At 35.3% G+C, this 15429-nt stretch overlaps 1 protein-coding gene across 1 annotated transcript; it reads right to left on the bottom strand.

The window, feature by feature from the left end:
• Positions 1–423: 423 nt before the first annotated feature.
• On the bottom strand, positions 424–14331 carry pgap6 (post-glycosylphosphatidylinositol attachment to proteins 6). The gene is made up of 13 exons (XM_067442089.1): positions 14140–14331; positions 13615–13792; positions 12736–12946; positions 12415–12539; positions 11867–12129; positions 11441–11760; positions 9028–9121; positions 8802–8919; positions 7271–7410; positions 6992–7170; positions 6454–6600; positions 5349–5465; positions 424–3314 (listed from the first exon to the last, which is right to left on the bottom strand). Exons 1-13 carry the CDS (start codon positions 14198–14200, stop codon positions 3021–3023), a joined length of 2247 nt encoding a protein of 748 aa, XP_067298190.1. The 5' UTR covers positions 14201–14331; the 3' UTR covers positions 424–3020.
• Positions 14332–15429: the final 1098 nt, after the last annotated feature.

Genomic DNA, 15429 nt, shown 5'->3' with positions numbered 1-15429 from the left:
AATATGATGGGACAGAGTAAATCTAGTACATCTGTAGTAAATCTACAGTAAATCATTAGCAATGTAATATAAAGGGATAGCCTTAATATGTATCTGGTAAATAACATATTTGTCAGTAGAACTATTCAAAAGGAAATATCTAAACGTATTGCCACTCTAAAAGAAGGAAACACCCTATGACACAAGTTTAGTGTTACATTTTTTCAAAATATAAAATTCAACAAAATTCAAAATATATATTCACATCCCACGTACACATCTACAAAAAGACAGGGTCAGTACGATTTTTGTCTTTTATTTTAGCAAAAAATACAATAAAAACTGTAATAGTGGGAATTATTACAATTTAAAATAACTTGTATATTTGAATATATTTTTTAATTTATTGCTGTGATGGTGAACTTTCAGCATCATTACTCCAGTCTTCAGTGCCACATGGTTCTTCAGAAATCATTGATTTGGTGCTCATGAAATTAGCATTAGCTAATTTGATTTGAAACTACATTCGTGTAAAACCTAAATTACGTTTAACATTGATCAAAAAAAGTTGGTGAAAATGAAAAAAAGTAGCCAGTTTTAAATCATCATTTCATTTTTTATTCCCCATTTATTGGCATATAGATTACAGAACATTTTAAGAAAAAAAAAGGATACAAGAATTAAGAGCACGAATAAAAAAATGACTTAAAAACGACAACAAAGAAACTTTACCTCCATAAACATATTGACTGTGATTGCACTGCTTCATTCTCACTCTCAAATATAAGTGCATATTTGTGCAATATACAAGGCCTTCCATTAGACACAAACAAGAACAAGGATTGTCATGATAATCAATATTAAATCAAAACTAAATACCATAAGAAATTAGTGGAAATTGTGGGGGATTCACAGATTTATATAAATTATTCATTTTATAAATTAAACTCGTATTAACATATCTCAGTTAGGCATATATATTTATTTATTTATTTATTCCAATATCATTTGTGATTCCAATATAAAATGTATATAAAACATTGTAAAACATCATATTCCAAACCTAACTTAAATCTTGGCCTCCTCTGGAAAACCAACAGATGAATTGCCTTGCTGTTACAATTAAATGGAAAAAAACGACACTGATTTACGGGAGTTTTAAAGGACCGCTGCGATGTAAAATTTCCACAGATGCCTTTTCAAGTTTAAAACGGCCTGAGGGTCAGTAGTACAGATTTATGCATATCTAAAAGTCTTGACCAGTACAGAGGTTTACCTTAAATACATCAGGTCATCAGTATGTCGGATTCTCATTACAAACACACACACATCTGTAGTATTTCATACTGGCATACAGCAAGCACAATTTTACATACTGGCTCAAGCAAGCACAATTTTAAGCTAGTGTAAAATGTTCTTCCCCTTGGAAAAGTAAGAGCAAAATCTCAAGATAAAATATCAAGGCTTTTATGGAAGAAGGAGGGAGGTATTTACTTGTACATTCCTGACAGTGGTATAAATAAGTGTGTAAAACATGTTTGGCTATTAAACTAGGAACTACTGTGCCTGTTCTCCAGTTAAGGAAAGCTAACACAAGCTCTGAGACAGACAATAGTCCTTTGTAGACAATGCCCAAAATGACCTGGAACGTCATAAGCGGGACCAAACTGAATCTGCCGGTTTTTCCATAGATATCTAGTTTTAAAAAGAAAATATCTGAAATAACTGAAGTAAAAAGTGTTATTTAATGAGATATTTCACCCGAAATGTAAATTCTGTCATCCTTTATAATGTTTCCATAGAGGGGAAACAGATCTATAGAAACTCTAGAGAGAGACAATGAGTTATTTTTGTTCTCAGAGAACTAACAACTGCAGTGTAAGTAATCCCATAAACTGATTATTCATACTGTAAACTAAACCTCAAAAAAGTGCTTAAACGGTTAGTTCACCCAAAAATAAAAATGACCCCATGATTTACTCACCCTCAAGTCATCCTGTATATGACATTCTTCTTATAAATATCCAGATATACGTGTGTGTGTGTGTGTGTGTGTGTGTGTGTGTGTGTGTGTGTGTGTGTGTGTGTGTGTGTGTGTGTGTGTGTGTGTGTGTGTGTGTGTGTGTGTGTGTGTGTGTGTGTGTGTGTAAAATATCTAACTTCCCCAGACCACCTTCTGTATTCAACTTAGGGAAGAAATTTTGAAAGTAGTGTAAGAGTTTTTGAACTACACAAATTGTAGTGCCTCTCACAGGTAACGTATAGAGCACTTTTATATTGGACGAATGCACTTTTTTGAGCTTCAAATTTTGGCTTCCCATTCACTGCCATTATAAAGCTTAAAAGAGCTAGGATATTTTTAATATAACTCTGATTGTATTTGTCTTCGAAAGAAAAATGTAATATACACCTAGGATGACTTGAGGTGAGTAAATCATGGGATAATGTTCATTTTTGGGTCAACTATCCCTTTATTAGAGTAATCAGGGTCAAAGGACATTCAAGTTGCCTTTGGATTAAATCCATTACTTGTCATATCATTAAATTATTAACATCTCTGTTAAAATCATTCATTTTTGAAGGTGCAAATGTATCATGTTTAAAAGAAGAGTTTGTTCGAAAACAAAAATGATGGCATTATTTACTCACCCTCATGTCACTCAAACCTTATGCAGTATTTTTCCATGGAACATAAAAGGAATTCAAGTGCCAAAAAAGCACCATAAAAGTAGTCTAAATAACTTGGAGTCGTACAATAACTTTGTGTGAGAAATCGTTATTCACAGATAACCTTCACCCCGACTGATGTGGTCACTATGACTCAAAAAACTCCTGTTGTGTTTCATTGATTTGGTTTATGGGTTTATAAAATGACATTTCTGGGTAAACTAACCCTTTAAGTAGTTATTAACGTATACATATATATACAATACGCACTCAGTGCAGTAGTTTTGGTGACATCAGAAGAGTATCTTAACCGTAAAGCTTGACGTGTTTCATAAAGCTAATCTGTAAAACTGCACACATCAGTACTAGTGTATTTAGGTGTCGGTGTAAAGCTCTACCTTCTCATTTTTACATCTCCTGTAGTTACAGATTTTGTTCGTCCAGCCCCAGGGCGGGATGTTTTTTTCACGGGGTGGTAAGAGGAAGACCACGCTTGTGGCCACCATAACATGCCATATGGAATGAGTGTAGTAGTAGTTGCTATCGGTCTGTGCGAAGACGTAAACACACACTCCGATCAACGCGGATACAATGCCTGGGAGCAGGAACAACACCCATCGACGCCATAATGGAGGGTAACATTGGCGGCGTTTCACACCTCGATAAACCTGTTGGGTGACACAAATAAACAAGAGAGGAAATATTAAAAAAATGCTGTGACAAGTGCTTTCTGCCAGGTTCATACTACACAATATCAGCCTGATTTGACAATGGCCGTCTGGACGCAAGAATCGATCGTTTTATCACATATAGTGCGTCATAATGGATGACAACCGACTGTGACACTTCATGCCGTCCCGACAGACAGACTAGGGCTACATTCGAAATTGCACACTCGAGTAAGAACTTATTTCAAATAAGTAATTACTTCACAACCACTAATAAAGTATGTTCTATGTAGTATGAATATAATCTGGACGTACTACATTCGCCATCTTGACATTATCATGTGATCTACCAGAGTCAGCTTCACTGCCATTCACAAATCCTCTCCCGTCCCGTGGCCCAATGGGGTAGTCAAGTGTCCATTGTATTCACACTGAGACGCTCATAGGAAGTATGTCATCCAGTTACCTGTCACGTACAGTTTTTTACCTACTATATAGTAGGGAAGTATGCAATTTCGCATACTTTTTTTGGGGGAAAGTATGCAGCCTAGCGGTTTAATTTTTTTCAGTCCTCCACAAGGGCTCAGTCACATTAGTGAAGTTGACCAATAGGAGCATAGAAGCTCTTCCATACACAGCTTACAAACATGGCAAAATGAAAGAGAGACTATGGCATTAGTGCTTCTCTGCCAGTGCGAAAAAGACAATCTACTGAAATGAATCTCAGAAATTGATTGAAATCTGACATCACAAGCATGTGAACATGAACAATGGATTGCCTACATTTAATCCAAATTCATTCTAAGGTTTAACAGTCTGAGGGTGATTACTGGGGGGTTACTGTTACACTCTTGTTTCAAGAAGTCACTCGCTAGTTTTGCCTACACAATGACATCACACATGTCATTAAAGGGTAACGTCAGTGATTTAGCATTAAGCTTTGTATTAATCTGGGTTATTCATGTAGTAAAAACGTGAAAATGTTTTTAAATTGGGTGCCTTCTAGACTGAGAAAAGACAGAAAATGTATTTTTGTTTCATAAGGGTTGAAAGACAACAACTCCCAGAATGCACTTGCTTCGCTGCCCTGTGAGGCCACTCCCAAAGCCACAGGTCACTCCCAGAGCCTACTGGATTACTGGATAATTTGCCAACCGTGTTCATTTTCATAAAATTAGTTCAGTTAGAGAACAGACACTACAATTAAAAACTGAACGTGTCTGTTCAATACGATCATTTAAATAAACTCCAGGGTTTCTACTGATACAAAGCCATATGCTAATCTGTGAAGTAACCCCTTAAAGACGGCAAACAATGATTGGTCAGGAGGCAACATGTAGTCTGCTATCATCAAAACTATCAAACTTTTTTAAGTCTTCTGCTCACCAAGGCTGCATTTATTTGATCAAAAATTCAGTAAAAACAATATTGTGTAATATTTAAAACTACTGTTTCCTATTTGAATGTGTTTTCAAATATAATTTATTCCTGTGATGCAAAGCTGATTGTTCAGGATCATTCCTCCAGTCTTCAGTGTCACATGACCCTTCAGAAATCATTGCATATGATGATTTGCAGCTCAAGAAACATTTCAGTTGAATAAAGTTGTGCTGTTTAATAATTTTTTGTAAGAAAAAAAAGTTTAAAAGAACAACATTTATTTGAAATAGAAATCTTATGTGATATTGTAAACATCTTTATCACTTTTGATCAATATAATGCATACCTTCTGAATACCCAAAAACTTTAAAACGGAGTGTATTTACATAAAAATAAAAAAATACATATGCCCAGTTTCACAGACAAGGCTTAAGCCTAGTCCCAGACAAAAATGAATGTTTGAACTGTTTTTACTTAATATCTTAAAATATATCAGAGCCATTGTTTTGTCTTAAGATGCACACCAGTTATGTTCTTTTTAAGGTATGTTTATAAAAATGTCTTAATTTAATCAAGCCTATTAAAGGCTTAATCTTAGCCCTGTCTCTGAAACCAGGCTATAATGTTTTAGAGTAATAGAAAAGTCAAGCTCACCCAGGAAGTGACCATGATGACCAAAGCAAAGAGGACAGGGCCTAGAAGGTTCCAAAGCCCCCTGCGGTCCAACTGCATTGCCATGGCAATGACAAGCGTGCCCAACATAAACAATAGCTGCAATGTAAGAAAAATCAAAGCTATTAAAACTGACATGCTAGACATACCTGAAGTATTATTAAGTAAATAATTACAAATTAAAATGTTGTGAAAATGCATGTAAAAGGGGACACATAACATTATTTTTAAATAAATATTTTTCAATGTAATATGAAACAGTTTCAGAGCCAAAAACTTCCCTCCCAGTCTGAAAAAGATATTAATCTATTGAAATGAATTCCAGAAACTGGTTGAAATCTGACATTAGAAGAATGAGAATATTAACAATGGATGGCCTACATTCAATCTAATTCATTCTAAGAAAAGCTTAACAGTCTGAGGGTGTTTACTGACATTCTAAAGATAAAGTGACAAGTATCATGAAAAAATAACTTACCATTTTTATGCAAGAATCCTTGACTAACAGGGGAAAAATATCGCCCTTTGACATGTATTATGTTTATTGATCAGTTGATCAATGACTTTAACTTCCAATTTATATATAATAAAAGGAATAATTAAATTCAAAAGGATTTTGTATTGTTTCAGAGTAATTATGTACTTAATATCCACTCACACAATACTTACTTTAAAGAACAGGTAGTTAAATATGTTATGCTCTTTAAAACCCGTTCCAATAGTTACATCATAGTTTACAAGGTGATCAGGCTCTTTTTGACACTTTCATGATTTAAACTAGTGAATTCACATTTTAGTTATTTTTATTGTACTTTATTGTTTATTTATTTAGTTATTGTGTCAAAAAGAAGAAAAAAATCTGTTCTGCAGACTTATTCTTGTTCTACTTATTTAAGATGCTGTTAACCTTTCCACCAATGACAAGACTTGAACACATCAACCATGATGCCGCCCATCAGTATGAAAACAAAGTTGCATTCATAAAGGTTGTCAACAACAACCAATGTTAGTGTCCAAAAATATTGCACATTATTAACAAAAATAAAGACTATCTATTAAAATAAGTAGTACAAAAAATAGTACTTACATATTTTATTGGCTCCTGAAGCCGCGCCATGCACACAATGGTCACCCACACTGACACGACGGATCCCAGGAAATCACAGAACTGGAGGGTGTCGTAGTCCATGATACACATCACAGTCACACCGGGCTGGTCGCACGCATGATAAAACTGCAAAACACACAATCATTATGACTACAAAATGCATGTGTATTCTGGAACGGATGGATGGATGGATGGATGGATGGATGGATGGATGGATGGATGGATGGATGGATGGATGGATGGATGGATGGATGGATGGATGGATGGATGGATGGATGGATGGATGGATGGATGGATGGATGGATGGATGGATGGATGGATGGGACATTAGATAGATAGATAGACAGACAGACAGACAGACAGACAGACAGACAGACAGACAGACAGACAGACAGACAGACAGACAGACAGATAGACAGATAGACAGATAGACAGATAGATAGATAGATAGATAGATAGATAGATAGATAGATAGATAGATAGATAGATAAAGCAGAATTGTGACATAAAAACACACCGAGGAGAAAAACATGGTGAAGAAGTAGATGGCGGCCTCGATGAGGTATCCTCTGTGGAGCGCTACGACGATAGGCGGGATGAAGAAAAGATTACTAAGGGTGAGGAGGAGAGCTGCCGCCATCTGTCGAGAGTAAGACTGCGCAGTCGCTCCGTCCGTACAGCCCCATCCCTGCCAGCCTGTCAACAGCAAACAACACCAAAAATAACCAATGCTACAACTCCGTACAATTAATGTTAATGGACAGCTGTTGGTGTGTATGTTTGCGTGTTCATTTACCTGCTTTGCACACACATGCGCCGTAGAGGTAGCTGTGCGTGCGCAGCAGTCTGCACTCTCCGTACGGCCCACATTCGTCAATGCACGCACTAATGCTAACCGACACACTCAATGTGGCTGATGTGTTCTTGCATTCAGCACTGTAAAGTCAACACAGGAGAGTTTTTAGAACCTGATTTAGCCCCTGTTTCCGTTAGGTGCCTATCTACTTATGTCAAAAAATGTATTGTTAGGTGCTGTGTATTTTTGTGTTGTGTTGTTTTGCAAAACGTTTGCTCTTATTAAAGGGATAGTTCACCCAAAAATGAAAATTCTGTCATCATTTACTCATCCTCAAGTCATTCCAAACTGTCCTGTATGAGTTTCTTTGTTCTGCTGAACACAAAAGAAGATATTGAACATATGAAGAATGTTTGTAACTAAATAAATCATGGACCCCATTGACTTCCATAGTATTTTTTTTTTTCTAATATGGAAGTCAATGGGGTCCATCAACTCTTTGTTTACCCACATTCTTCATAATATCTGCTTTTGTGTTCGGCAGAACAAAGAAACTCATGCAGGACGGTTTGGAACGGCTTGAGGATGAGTAAATGATGTCAGAATTTTTATTTCTGGGTGAACTATTCCTTTAAGGTGGGATACGGTTAGGGTTTAAAGGTGGGTTAAGGTGTAAGGTGTAACTATAAAAAATAATTACAGATGCAATAACTTCAAGGTATTTTAAATACAACTACAAAAGAAAGACATGTACACACACAATAAGCGCACTGTATCAAACGATTAGTTTAAATGTAAGTACATAGTAGATTAAGTTATTTAACATAAAGTGGGTCCAATGATTAAAAGTTAGCATCCAATCAAACCTGATGCTATTTACGTTTCTGGAAAACAATACACTCTTATTGTGGACAATTTATCAGTGCACATTATTCCAAAGAAAAAAATGTATTTATAATTGTCCATCAAACTGACCACTTATAATGATAATAATTATTAAATTAATAATAATTAATTATCTAATTATTAAAGGGGTCATATAATAGTACATGCACTTTTACAAGCTGATTATACAGCAATGTGTGTTGGTAGTGACTGTACACAACCATCCTTTAATGATAAAAATCCATCAAGTGTTTTTTTAATCTCCTTATATGTTTTCACCTGTCTGAAATCAAGCCGTTCGATGTGTGACGTCACACGATCGGACACCCCTCCCACGACTGTTGATTGACAGCAGCGTTTCAGCTCAGACCCGCCCTGAGCGAGCGCAAGCTGTCCACCATTGTGGATACGCTGGATTATATGGCATTATACAACCCCTTTAAATGAAGTCAATCCTAATTTTTCTTGTTTAACCTTCGGTTTCTCTTGGAAATATAGAAGATATTTTAGTTTACTTGATTGCAACTGACATTTTATCCTAACTTTTAAATTTAATCTCATGCCCATCATGCTAAGAAACCAAAATCAAACAGTATATTTCTATAGAAATACTCCTTCTTCCTCTGCGTGTAATCACACATCTTACCTGTCATTACACATGGTCTGGAGGCTGAGGTACCACACAGCTGCATCTGGGAATGGGATTCTCAACAAAGTCTGCGATTCATTGCTGCTCACGCTCAGAGAATAGCCCTGTGCAAACCCTACATTCATACAAACACACACACACACACGCACACATAAAAAATTTGATATGCCGGAGAATGTCAAGCATGTACTTCATAACAAATACATTTTAATGTGTGACTAACCTGTAGCACAAGTTTGGCTATGGTTGACATGAAGAACAGGAGCAAAAGGTGTGAGACATGCTTTGACACGAGCAAATCCACTAACCAGAGAACTCTATGACACAAACACAAGTGTTACGTTACAAATGTTGAATCTAAAATACAATACAAATCAAAAAGTTGAATAATCTAAATATTCAGCAGTATAATGTTACTAGGATAATTACATCATGATGCATTATTAGTATTAAAACGGTTGTGGTAAATATGTGTTGTTGAAGTAAAATAAGCCATTATAAGCTGTACCTTACAGTGATTTTACCACAGCTAAAGGACAATGTTGATGCACATGATGCTAAGTGAATGGGTTATCCGCACTCTTCAAATTCAGATCTATTTTACACTAATGTTTTAGCATTTTTGCACATTAATTAATGTTTATATACATATATATATATATATATATATATATACATATATATATTAGGGCCGGGACTTTAACGCGTTAATTAAGATTAATTAACTACGGGACTTTAACGCGCTAATTAATTACGCAAAAAAAAAAAAAAAATTAATCGCACTTATTTTTGCCCCGCGGAACGTTTTTCAATGAATGAGTTTTGACGGACCGATTATACTGGAACACCAACTAGCGCTCATGAGTCACGACAACAACCATGAAAACAACAAACCATAGTGAACATGAACGAAGAAGCTGATGAGACCGCTTTGCTTGGCCCCGTGGATGGGAAATTTAGTTTTAAAAAACGAAATGATGGAAGCGTCGACAAGAGCATGGTTGTGTGCAAGCTATACAACAGGGGTATCCAAAGTCGGTCCTGGAGGGCCACTGACGTCCTGCAGAGTTTAGCTCCAGCTTGCCTCAATACACTGCTAAAGTTTCTAGTATGCCTAATAAGACCTTAATGAGCTGGTACAGGTGTGTTTAATTGGGGTTAGAGCTAAACTCAGCAGAACAGTGGCCCTCCAGGAGCAGGATTGGACACCCCTGCTATACAACAAGGAATTAGCGTATCACCGCAGCACATCGAGCCTCAAATATCACAAATATGCTTTTGCTACACTTAATGGCAAACATTGCACTGGTCTGCTGGACTGAAATAAATAAACAATATTTTGTTGATTAAGCTTATGTATTCAGTCATTATTCAATGGTATACTAAAAATACATGTGAAAAATTACTTCTCATTGTTCTCAGGTAAAATATTTATATGCGATTAAAATGCGATTAATTTCGATTAATTAATTACAAAGCCTCTAATTAATTAGATTAATTTTTTTAATCGAGTCCCGGCCCTAATATATATATATATATATATATATATATATATATATATATATATATATATATATATATATACACACACACACACACACACACAAAGTTATTATATATATATATATATATATATATATATATATATATATATATATATATATATATATATATATATATATATATATATATATATATATATATATATATATAACTTTGTATTAGCAGTTATGCGTATGTATTATTATTATTCATCTGTTCTCATGAAGAACATGTCCAGGTCATTTTTAATTTAACGAACTGTATTTTACAGTGTACTTGTTATATATGTTACATGTGCTTAACATAGTTATAATAGTAAATTATGCATAATAATTGCATTCAACTTACTTTCAAACAAACCTTAATCCTTCCCTAAAGCATGTTGTTAATTATTATTACTCAGTACTGACATATATAATTACACTGTAACAATGACACCTTAAAATAGAGTATAACCAAAGAAAACAAATTCATCCAGTGACATAACACTGTTCAAATGCTTTTGAAATTTCTATTGATCAAAGAAACCTGAAAAAGTATCACAGTTCTCCACTAAAATATTAAGCAGCTAAGCAGCACAACTTTATTAATAAACTTAATATTGAAGAAAAATGCGATATGCAATACATTGTTAAATAATGTGATATTCGATATGTGATAAGATATTGGTTTAAGTGTGTTTAATATATTTAAATTGCGGTATATTAAAAAAATATTTAAAAACTAAAAATTATAACATATATTATGTTATTCACATGCATTTCGCGATATGTACATTTGCGATATTTCGATAATTTCGATATATTGTGCAGCCCTAGTTGATAATAACAATACATTTAAATTTCTAAAGGATCATGTGACACTGAAGACTGGAGGAATGATGCTGAATATTCAGCTTTGCTATCAGAGGAATTCATTACATTTTTAAAAAAATATTGATATTTTTAATTTATTTCACAACATAATATTCCAACATAATATTCCAATTTTATATTATATTATATTATATTATATTATATTATATTATATTATATTTTATTTTATTATATTATATTATATTATATTATATTATATTATATTATATATATGCTTACAGTGTTCAAGTGGAGCTGTACAACAAACGTGCCACCACTATCACCAGAAGAGTGCTCAAGTGTGAGCACAGTTGGAAGGTCGGAGGTCACGCTGAGGCTGCTGTTGGAAACGATAAAGCGTAGTGATAGCACATCCTGTTCCTCTCTGAACACTGAAGGGCTTCTCATGCACATTGGCTCAGAGCTGTTAGCACGGAGGCCCGGTTGGAAAATGGAAGCGTTACTGAGGGCACCTGAGCTGTTGCTTTGGGGAGCAATGATGGTACGTATAAAGGCTGAGGTGTTGAAATCTGAAGAGACGCTCAAAGGTTTACATCCCACTGTGTGTATGATGTGAAAGAGGATGGAAAGAGATATAAGAGTCAAGAAAAAAATAGCTAAGAAGTGTTCTAGTAAAATAAAAGTGATAAGTGAAGCAAAACAGACCTGTGACATTGGCAGAGATGTTGAACGTTATCGTGGCGTTTGGTTGACTAGACTCAACCATAACCAGCAACCAGGTGTTCCACGGGGGAAGGAGGAGCGAGGCGGAGCAGCTCTCTAACCCTGAACAGTTCTGTTTCACCTCCGAGCTCTGACTCAAAGTACTGGAGCCTACAGTGACTGACAGCCCGCAATCATTTCCCATCTTTACAGAACATTTCGAGATGAAAACATCCAACCTGGAGGAGAACTCTGGAACAAATACCCTACAGAGAGACACGATACATAAAAATACTTTGTATTTCAACAAAAACAGACACTTTAGCACTGGAGTAATGGCTGCTTTGCCATCACAGGAATAAATTACATTTTAAAATATAAACATTTTAACAGTTATTTTGAATTGTATATTTTAAAATAATAAATGAATAATATTTTACAACAGGACTGCTTGCTGTATTTTTGATCAAATAATGCAGCATTGGTGACCATAATTATACTTGAATATAATCTACTTAACACACACCCACACACATGAACACAGAACATACTTAAAGAGAGCTGGAGCTGAAGTTAGTGTTTGATAGACAGGAATGTTGTACTGCAGGATTGGCAGGTCAGCAGCTCTTCTCAAAAACATCTGTGCCTGGAATAAGTATGAGCAAGATGGCAGACCCTAAAACAGAAAGTAACAAACAACATACCATTTATTATAATGCCTATATATATGTATAAAAATACACAACAATAAATACTTAATCATTTATTCAATAATAATTCCTCTGCCAAGCAATTTAGCTCCTCTGAAATGTTTATGAGAATGGTTGACAATGACATGCAAGCAGGAATAGACAGCATAAAACAAAACAGACCTGTTGCTCTATCTTGCCATCATCTTTAGGCAGGTGAGCAGCAAGGAACCAGTCACCAGGTTTGGGGTACGTCACATTGAACAGTGTCACACTGACGCTCTGTCCGCTGGGAACCGTCAGTGTCAAGTTGTGAGCAAGAGAGACTGACGTGGAGTTCGGAAAGGCTGTTTGTATGGGGTTGATGACTGGGGGTGCTCCTGCTCTAAAGTGCCTGTTCAGGTGCATTAGATGGATTAAAGTCAATGTTAGACAAAGAAATAAAAAAATGTTACTGCTGCTTTGATCTACTTTGACAACCATTTGGTTTGACACCATTTCCTTTGCTTGGTTGATGTATTTTTGCTGCTAAAAGTTTATTTTCTCAACCTTTATAAGCACTTTATGTGACATTTTTTGACATCTGTATGTGCTCTTTTCAGTTTTGAAACTGAAGGTCTCCTGGTATTGTTATCTTGACTCCTCAGTTAGAGTTCTCATGAGAATCTATCTTCTGTATACAGTCTCCAAGAAAGAGACCATTCTCAGAAGTACAAAAGCATCAGTGCAAACTAAAATATCAGTATTGCCATTAGAATATTTTTAAACCACTAGAAACATTAAAACCCACACCAGATACATAACACCATGTTTTCAAGTGCAAGTTCAACGGTTACCACAGAAACATTTATTTTTTATTTTTTGCCAAAACACCATAGCAACTACATCTATTATTGAAACATTAAAACCATGTATGTTGAGTAATACCAAGATCTCTATGATATTTACAGTTTTACAACTTTGGTTTTTGGAGGGAAATGTTTACCGAGCATAGTGGAAGCATTTTTCCAAACTCATGGTTTAATACACGAGTGTTTACTGCCATAATTTGACCATACATACACAGTGATGTTTTGGTCGCCACAGCTCAGCCCGGATCCCCGTGAGACCGTGAGCAGCCACCGCACGAGCACCGCATCTTCCGATACTCTGAAGTGATGGAGCCGAACATTCCCGAACCAGCTGTATTTGGACAACCTCTGAGGCGTTTTGGAGTAGAACTCGTTCAAGTAAGTGAGATCTAGGAGCAAGGCATGACGTCATGATGGCGTCAGAAGTAAACAATCACATTTCGCGTGACAGGCGAGATTATCGCATTATTCGCTTATAACTTCTATATTTAATGACTTGTGCTATATAACAGGTCTACACCCTATGACCTAAACGGATCTTGTAAATTACAAACGAAATACATTTACAAAAATGCTTGCCTGTTTTTGTGACATTGCAAGGACAAAAACACAGCCGTTTTATTATTTTTAAATGCCTGGAAAGCGACAAAAACGACTAAATAAAGTCATCAAACGACAAAAACTGTTAACTTATAAAATACTTCAAATCTAAGATATCCCAAATAACGTTACTCACCGTCAGCAAAACAGCCAGCGATGACATACAGTAAAAGGCACAGTGCAAAATACTTTTCCATTTTTCAGTTTAGATTCTCCTCAGTCAGCCCATTGTCATGCTCTTCAAATGTCTAAAGACTGTGTTTTGACACGTTACTTCCTGGTTCAAGACAGAAATACTGGACGTCGGCCTCATACATACGTACGCAGAGCTTCCTCTACGCCGCTGGTGTCGAAGGATTTGGTCATAAATATTACTTAGGCTTAGTGTCGTTATTCCTATTGGGTGGCAGTTCTTCTTAATTAATATTCATAAGCCCACTGCTTCGTAATATTCATAAGAGAAGCCTGAGCTGCAGAATGATTGCTAGACGCTAGAAAGGTTACCAAGCGACGTCAACATGACTTGTTCTTAATATTCATGAGCCAATCCTTCGCCATAGTGTGATTATTAATTTCTGAAATATGTATATTTGAATTAAAATCATATTTTAAATTGATATTTAAAAGTGTTAGAACAGTATTATTTGTATTTGGAATATGCTATAGCAACAAATTAAACTAAATTAAATATTATTAAATAAGTCAAGATATGTATGATATTTCAGTGAGTACTGCAGTAACTTCTAGAATATGTCTGTATGTTTTTTTATTTTATTTTAGGGTAGTTGTGTTAGTTTTTTGCCGGTGCATGCCTGTACTCAGACTATCAACCAGATGTCATGTCATGTCATGGCAACAGTGCCATCTGCTGGTCAAGACCTGATATTGTTATGAAGAAAGGCAAAAACTATATTAAAAAAATTGGCAGTCACAGTTGTTAAATATATATAAAAAAAATTGGCAGTCACAGTTGTTAAATATATATAAAAAAATTGGCAGTCCCAGCTGTTCTCAGTCGATTCGGTGCATTTCTCAAATCACTATTTACATTTTCTCGACAGTTACTAGTTCTTAAAATAATTAGTACAAACTGCAAAACCTAGTTGATAACCTGCAAAAGCGTGCTTTGCTCAAAATAGATAGCTCATTCCTCAAAAGCAAAAATTCATTTCAATGAAAGTGTCAGTGTCATCAAGATGAAAAGTCCTGATACCATTGTTTATGAACAAGACAGTCATCGTGTTTTCATTATGACAGTTTACTCAGTACATTTTTTCCAATGCAAAAATGTCAGATCTTGGTGACATTACCTGAAAATACCACTATATACTATACACTATATACTATTTGCACAGCCATTTGAAAAATACAGTAAAGTCACACATTGCTGTATTTAGTGAGTTAACTGAGTACAAGACACTGAAGA

Source organism: Pseudorasbora parva, chromosome 4 (genome assembly GCF_024679245.1).
Source record: "Pseudorasbora parva isolate DD20220531a chromosome 4, ASM2467924v1, whole genome shotgun sequence".
NCBI lineage: Eukaryota > Metazoa > Chordata > Actinopteri > Cypriniformes > Gobionidae > Pseudorasbora > Pseudorasbora parva.
Note: the sequence above shows the minus strand (reverse complement) of the source record. Positions and strands in the feature narration are given on the sequence as shown.

What these genes read in the sequence shown, in the direction of transcription:
- pgap6 (XM_067442089.1), bottom strand. Translation starts at nt 14,200, where the DNA reads ATGGAAAAGTATTTTGCACTGTGCCTTTTACTGTATGTCATCGCTGGC. An exon ending in CGCTGGCTGTTTTGCTGACG is followed by an intron (nt 13,793 to 14,139) that starts GTGAGTAACGTT and finishes CCTTGCTCCTAG; the next exon opens with ATCTCACTTACTTGAACGAG. An exon ending in TAGCCAAACTTGTGCTACAG is followed by an intron (nt 8,920 to 9,027) that starts GTTAGTCACACA and finishes GTATGAATGTAG; the next exon opens with GGTTTGCACAGGGCTATTCT.